Here is a 6447-nt window from a genome sequence, read left to right on the forward strand (position 1 = left end):
TAAGAGTTTTCTCTGGTAGAAGGAGCTTGGCTCTATTTGTCAAGAAAGAAGCGTACATGCTTGTGTTTCTTGTCATGTTTGTAGTTCAGCAGGAACGTATGGGAAGCACCAAAGTCAGTAGCAGCATCGGTAGCTGCTTTGTCCTTGCCCATTTCCACAGCAGCGTAACTCCCTGCCCACCGTTAGTGCTGACTAACTCCCTGGAATTTCTGAAGGTACGTGTCCAGGTAGTAAGAGACTGCTCTTGCCATTTGAAACAAGCCAGCAGCTTGCCGAGAGGGCTGGTAGTGTGTTTGGGTCTACGTGGACACGTGTTTTGCCTGTAACTGTCCTCACCCAGTTTCTGGTGGGGCTTGGAGGGCTCCCTGGGCTGGGCAGCTTGCGCCTGCTGTAGCCGCAGGGATGGGAAACCGAGGTGGGATCCCCGCTGCCCGCCCTGCCTTCGGCTCCCGGAGAGAGAGCCCAGGAATTGCTTCTTAATGAACGTGTTGCCCGCAGAAGCGGAGAGGAAGGGGCTGTGGCAGCGATGGGCGCGCGGGAGGCAACGGCCCATCAGGAGGGGTGTGGCGTGCAGCCCTTGGAGGTGCCATGGCAACGATTCCGTGGGTGGCTGTGACACGTGTGTTGGGTGTCAGTGACATGTGGTCGCCGCCCAGCGACGTGTCCAGCGGCCGTGACCTCTCCAGCAGTCACGGCGTCCCCGTCGGGCAGTGGAGCTGCGACAGCTGCCACGCACACAGCAGGAGCAGCACATGCAGGGCCGGAAGGCAATGCTCAGCCAGCAGGCCCAGGGGCTGCGCGCCACCCTCGCCTTGCAAGGTGCTGCCCCTTGGGCTTCGGGGGGACGGCCCGGGGGCTCCTGGTCCCCACGTCGTCCTGCATGGTACCAACAGCACCTTTGTGTCCTCCAGAGCAAGGCAGGAAGATTTTTATGCTGTCCTGTGAGGAGAAGCTCCGTCAGAAGAGAGAGCGGCTTCCCCCGCTGCGTGAGGCGGTGCAGCAGGACATCCGTGCCCTGAGCGCTGCCCAGAAGGTACCAGCCCATCCCACCTGCTCTACCCCTGCCTGGTGCTGGCCCTGCAGAGCCAGCTCCTCCGCCGCGCCTCTCGGGAGGGCAGCGATAGGGTGCGACTGTCGCCACAGTTCAAGAGAGCTCTCTCCTGCCCACAGGCGTGGAAGCCACTTGCCGCCTCTGAGGCTTTCGGAGCGCAGAAACCCTTGGGCATCGCTTTGGCCGGGAAAACGCTGGAGGTAACAGCAGGGTCCGGAGGGCAGGGGCTGCTCCCAGGGGGCTGGGGCTCCGGGGACGCTCAGAAGAACAGGGGGCAGGGCAGAGGGGCCTGGTGCTGGCCCCAGGACAGCCCCACAGGGCTGGTACAGCGAGACACGGGGTGTTCACGTGTGGTCCCACGGGGTCCCTTTCCACCGCTGCACCCATCCGTGCAGGTCCTCCTTTAGCTCCCTGCGCAGATGCTTTGCCCCAGCAGAGCTCCTGGCCCTCCCACCCTGCGCGTCCCCGGGGCTGCCTGGGTTCCTACAGGGTCCAGCTGCACCCCTGGGAGACAGGTGCTGTCTCTGCCCTTTGCCGCCTGTCCCAACGTGGTGACCTGCTTATTCTAAGCCTCGAGAGAGAGAGGCGCTGGCCCCGCGGAGCTGCCTTTGCCCAGGGGCCTCTTGCAGGCAGAGAGCGGTGCCTCCGCTCTCCGCCAGCCTCCACATCTGGGGCACTGACCGGTTCTATGGATGCCCAGCCCCGGGTCTGCGTTATGCAGGGTCCCTAAGCCTGACCCGCCAGTGCCATCAGCAGACACCTGCCTCTGCCTTAGCCCAAGCAGCCCCCCAGAGCAAAGCTCTGCCAGAGCCCGTCCTGCCAAGGCAGTGACGATGTCCCGGAGCAATGTCCCAGCGTCCCCAGCTCCACCTTGGGGGGAGTTTTCCAGGCAGGACCCCCTTCTCCCGTGGGTGCCCAGCAAGCCCTACTTCCAGCCGGGTGAACCCTTGCATGCCCACCCAGGTGGCCCAGGAGAAGCTCCAGGCTCAAATCCACGAGCAGGTGAACACCTGCAACATGCTGCTGTACCAGCTGAGGCAGCGGAGCCGAGTCCGGGATGAGCTGCAGGAGAAGTTGCAGCAGCTGCAGGATGCCGAGATGGACAACCGGTGGCATCAGGCACAGGTACCCAGGGCCCCTCCCTGGGGTGGCAGCACCCACGGGGTCTTTAATCTAAGCCCTGCACGCCCCGGGTGGGCACCAGGCTCCGCACAGGGGCTCACCCTGTGTCCGTCCCCCCCGCCATCTCTGCGCCAGGTGGTTCACCAGCTGAGGAACAGCATTGAGAAGATGCTGATCAAAGTCCAGGCTGCAGAGAAGGTGACCTCTGTGTACCTGGTGGTGCGGGATGCCCTGAGGAAGGTGAGCTCCTCCTCACCGTGCCATCGTCCCACCTGCTCCCCCTGCAAAGGCAATGAGGTGCCCAAGGGGCCGTGCTGGTGGGACGCCCTCCCGGATCAGCGCGGTCCTCCTGCTCCCCTCCGTTCATTCCCTGTCAGAGCGCGGGGGACCCCTGGGGCTCAGTGGGCTGATGTGCTGTGGCTCCCTGTGCCCCAGGAGCTGGCCCAGCTGCCTCAGCACCTGGACCTCCTGAGCAAGACAGCTGATCTGTACCACGAGGAGCTGGAAACCATGGAGCTCATGGCCTTGGATGCCCTGAAAGCCGCTATTGCAGCCAAGGTGAGATGGTCCAAGGCACCTCCCGGAGCAATGTCCCAGCGTCCCCAGCTCCACCTTGGGGGGAGTTTTCCAGGCAGGACCCCCTTCTCCCGTGGGTGCCCAGCACCCCTTTCCAGCCGTCCAGAGCCCACAGACGGCACCACGCGCTGGGGCTGCTCAGTCTTCTGCAATAAAGAGCAAAAGAGACCGAGCTGGGTTTGCCCAGGGCACCCACGTGCCTCCAGAGCTCCTCTCGAGTCGTGTTCTTGGGCCAGGCTGCCCTGGGGCTGGGCACAGCCTGCCTGAAGCACCTGCCCGCCTGAAGCACCAGCCATGGCGAAGCAGCGTGCTGCACCCTCCAGCCCTCCTGGCCCGCTTTCCTTCCCAGCCTGTTTACACGGGGCAGGGGTCGTGTTTGGCGCTGGACATCCCAGGCACTTCTCCCTTCTCTGATCTGCTCCAGAAGGACATGGCCAAGAAGAAAGCCGAGTTCCTGGCGGAGAGAGAGCTCTGGTGCCGCTCCCTGGCTACCCAGAAGAGCGAGCTCGAAAGGCATCTGAGAGCGGTGAGCCGGGGGGGACCCGGCGCAGGCAGGGCTGTGGGCAGGTGGCGGGCATTAGTGCTGAGCCCCCTGTGGTGCTGGTGGGGGGCTGCAGGGCCAGCTCCCCCAGGGTGCCAGCAGCTCAGGGGGTGACGATGAATGTCCTTGCAGCAAGCCAGGTCCCAGCCTGCCAAGGGCTTGCCGAGCGTGCACACGCAGGACCCGCTGGTGGGTGAGTGCCTGGAGGGCTGCGGAGGGGTGGGACGCAGGCGCAGCCGCAGGCATCTTTCCCTGACGCTTCCCTCCCACCCCAGCTGCCAAAGAGGCCACCGAGTTCCAGGCAGCGTCCGAGAAGCTGGAGAAGGCCAAGGCTGCCGTGGAGTGCTCTCACTTCAGGGTAACATAAAAACCCCTCCCCCGTAAAACCCGGGGCTGTTGGAGCCCTGGGGTTTTGAGACCTCTCTGCTGGCCTTGCTTTGTGGCCGGGTTAGCTGCTCTCCTCTGCTGCTGGAGCCCCCCTAAGGCCTCTTGCGCGGGCAGGGATGGAGCTGCTTTTCTCCCTATGAGCCATGAGCTTGCAGCGGTCCGTGGTGCAGACACCTCCCCGAGGCCACGGCCCGGGTCCTGTACCCTGCCGGAGCGCCACGGGCTGAGTCCCTGTGCTCTCCCCCGTCCAGGACATCCCCAGCAAGCTCCTGGCGCAGAAGTCGTCCTTAGCGGTCATGCAGGAGCGCATCAAGGCCTGCGAGCAGAAGCGCCACATGATGGAGGAGAAGCTGAAGGAGCTGGAGGTGAAGCAGGCCAAGCTGAAGTTTCGCCCGCCCGCCGAGACCAACAGGTGCTGTTGCTGGCCTCAGGGCAGTCATGCCAAGCGTGCCCCTACCCTTGTGGGGGATGTGTGCATCATGCGTGTCCCAACAGGGCACCCCTTCCTCCGTCCCCCTGCAGCCGCCCACCCCTCCTGCACCGGGAGGTTTTCTGGGCAGGGTGCTCGCCCAGCTCTGCTCCTGGCAGGGCACCCAAAGCTCCCGCTGTGGCAGCAGGGGGACCCTTGCTCCTTGCCTGGCGTGGGAAGTGGTACCAGCAGCACGGAGCTGGGTTGCAGGCAGCATCTCTGCTCCGCACTTGGGGGCGGGGGCAACCTGAGCAGCTTTTGCAGCAGATTTGGGGGTATCTCGGCATGCCTATGCAGTTGTACAGATGCGAGTGTGTTTGGCTGCAGGAGGCTGGAGGAGCTGAGGATGCACCTGCAGCAGGAAGAGGCTCGGCTGGAGCAGCTGCGAGGCCCGGTGCTGAGGAACCAGCAGGTCCTGGTCCAGATTGGAGATGCTGTCGAGAGCCTCTTTGCCTATCTGCGTGGGATCACCGTGCCTGGCCAGGTACTTGCACCGTGCTGGGGTGAGCACGGCCCCAGCCGCTGCTCGGTGGCGCGAGAGCACAGCGCAGTGACGCTTGGTGCAGCCGACGTCACCCCAAGGGGCTCATTTTCCCCACCACGGTGGTTCTTCTCTCTCCGACTCCAGGACGATTCTGTCAAGGCCAGCAGCGTGGAGGAGAAGCTCCAGCAGTGCCAGCAGAAGCTGCAGTACCTGGTGCAGCGGGTGGCCAGCCTGTCCCCCGAAATGCGCAGCCTGGACCAGGAGAATAAGGTGCGCGGGGGCTCCGTCCCTGCTGTGATCTTTGGGGACACCCCCGGGGCTCTCCCGGATGGCCCGTCCCAAGCCGTCCTCCCAGCTGGGAGGATGCAGGTGGCCCCAGGGAAGAGCCATGGAGCAGCTCAGCCCCAGGTGGCACTGGGCACTGGGGGCTGTTTTCTCCAGGGGGACATGGAGGTGGAGAACCGCTTGGCCTGTGACACCCACCTCCCTTTCAGCACTTAACCCCGGGCCTCTTTCCCAGGCTCTTGTCAAGGTGCAGAATGCCCTGGAGAAGGCAGCTGTGAACCATCCGCAGAACGTCAGAATCCCCTTGAAGGAGAGCAGCAGCACGGTGGAAGGTAGGAGACACAGCAGCTGCCCCAGCCCCTGCCCGCTGGGCCTTCTGGGCGTCCTTGCCTGCCTCCCATTGTCCCGGCAGACCCCAAGCCAGGAGTTGCCTCCAGGCCTTGGGGCTGACCTTGGCTGTCTGCAAGGCTTAGGGCATGGGTGGTGATTTGAGGTGGGGATGTGGGAGAAGGAAGGCAGGCGGTGGGGCGGCGAGTATCGAAGCACAGCAGGAACAAGGAGAGATGCTGTGGGGCAAGGAGGGAGAGCCTCACCTCCCAGATCACCTGGTTGTGAAGACTAAGCAGTGCTTGGCTCTGCCTGGGGCCTCCTCCTAGTGGCTGCTCTTGGAGGAGACCATGAGCTTTTGGCAGCTTACCACCTCTTTTTTTAGCCACCACCCTGTAGCTCCAGACCTTTACGGGAAGCCTCAGCAGTGTGGGAGATGGGCCACAGCGGTGGTCATCCTGGGATGCTGGGCTGGAAGAGCTAGTGGGGAGTGCCTGTGCCCGAGGGCTCTCCGGGGTGCCCTCGGCCCTCAAAAACGTGCTGCCTCTCCCCTGAGGACACGGGCACAGCAGAGGTGACCCCGCAGACCCTCCTCAGCCCGTTCCTCTCCGCTCTCTCCTCCAGACCCCTCTGATTTTCCCAAGAAAGGCAAGAAAGTTGTCCCCACCAGGAAAGACATCAAGAAGCAGGGGCTGCAACTGATAAAAGCAAACAAAGTGACAAGAATTGGCTGGTACCAGGGCAGCTTTGTGGATCTCCGGCCCACCGCTGACGCTTCGGATGCACCAGACCGGCTGTTGTAGCCTTTTCCCAGCAGTTGAATACAGCAGCTCTTCTTGGTTCCTCTCAAGCCTGTGGTCGCTTCTGTCCCCTAGAACGCATGGGGGTCAAAGCCTGAGGGGTGCTGAGCTGGGTTTGGAGGCAGCCCCGTGCCCCTTGCCCTCGCCCAGCCGCTCTCCCTGCAGAGCTGGGGCTGGGCTGGGGAGAGCCATTGGGTTCAGGCTCTTGAGGGGCCCCAACAGCCCCTCCAGGTGATAGCAGTAAAGAGGGGGATGATTCAAACGCGATCTCTCCCTCTGCGACTAGGAGAGGAACCAAATACGAGGCTCCTCGAGAACCTAAAACACAGCCTGAAAAAGTTCATCAAATGCCCTTGAGGCAGGTCCCTCTAGGAGGACAAGGGGGAGGTTTTGGGTTTGTTATTG

General features: G+C 63.3%; 1 protein-coding gene across 2 annotated transcripts; it reads left to right on the forward strand.

Moving 5' to 3' along the window:
• The first annotated feature begins 178 nt into the window (after positions 1 to 178).
• LOC147414141 (coiled-coil domain-containing protein 183-like) lies at positions 179 to 6092 on the forward strand. 2 transcript variants are annotated; one of them, XM_086475278.1, is made up of 14 exons: positions 179 to 215; positions 912 to 1033; positions 1171 to 1251; positions 2015 to 2176; positions 2309 to 2413; positions 2609 to 2731; positions 3174 to 3275; positions 3423 to 3483; positions 3566 to 3648; positions 3929 to 4089; positions 4474 to 4630; positions 4775 to 4900; positions 5151 to 5247; positions 5867 to 6092. In XM_086475278.1, exons 2-14 carry the CDS (start codon positions 932 to 934, stop codon positions 6043 to 6045), a joined length of 1539 nt encoding a protein of 512 aa, XP_086331404.1. In that variant the 5' UTR covers positions 179 to 215; positions 912 to 931; the 3' UTR covers positions 6046 to 6092. The 2 variants fall into 2 exon arrangements, with proteins under 2 accessions (XP_086331404.1, XP_086331403.1); XM_086475277.1 differs by lacking the exon at positions 179 to 215 and adding an exon at positions 768 to 819.
• The last annotated feature ends 355 nt before the right edge of the window (positions 6093 to 6447 follow it).

Source organism: Leptosomus discolor, chromosome 18 (assembly GCF_034619465.1).
Source record: "Leptosomus discolor isolate bLepDis1 chromosome 18, bLepDis1.hap2, whole genome shotgun sequence".
Taxonomy (NCBI): Eukaryota; Metazoa; Chordata; class Aves; order Leptosomiformes; family Leptosomidae; genus Leptosomus; species Leptosomus discolor.

Excerpts from the sequence above, each read along its gene's own strand:
- LOC147414141 (XM_086475277.1), top strand. The coding sequence starts at position 771 with ATGCTCAGCCAGCAGGCCCAGGGGCTGCGCGCCACCCTCGCCTTGCAA. Across the intron at positions 2,177-2,308 it reads ACCGGTGGCATCAGGCACAG|GTGGTTCACCAGCTGAGGAA; the intron begins GTACCCAGGGCC and ends TCTCTGCGCCAG. Across the intron at positions 3,649-3,928 it reads TGGAGTGCTCTCACTTCAGG|GACATCCCCAGCAAGCTCCT; the intron begins GTAACATAAAAA and ends TCCCCCGTCCAG.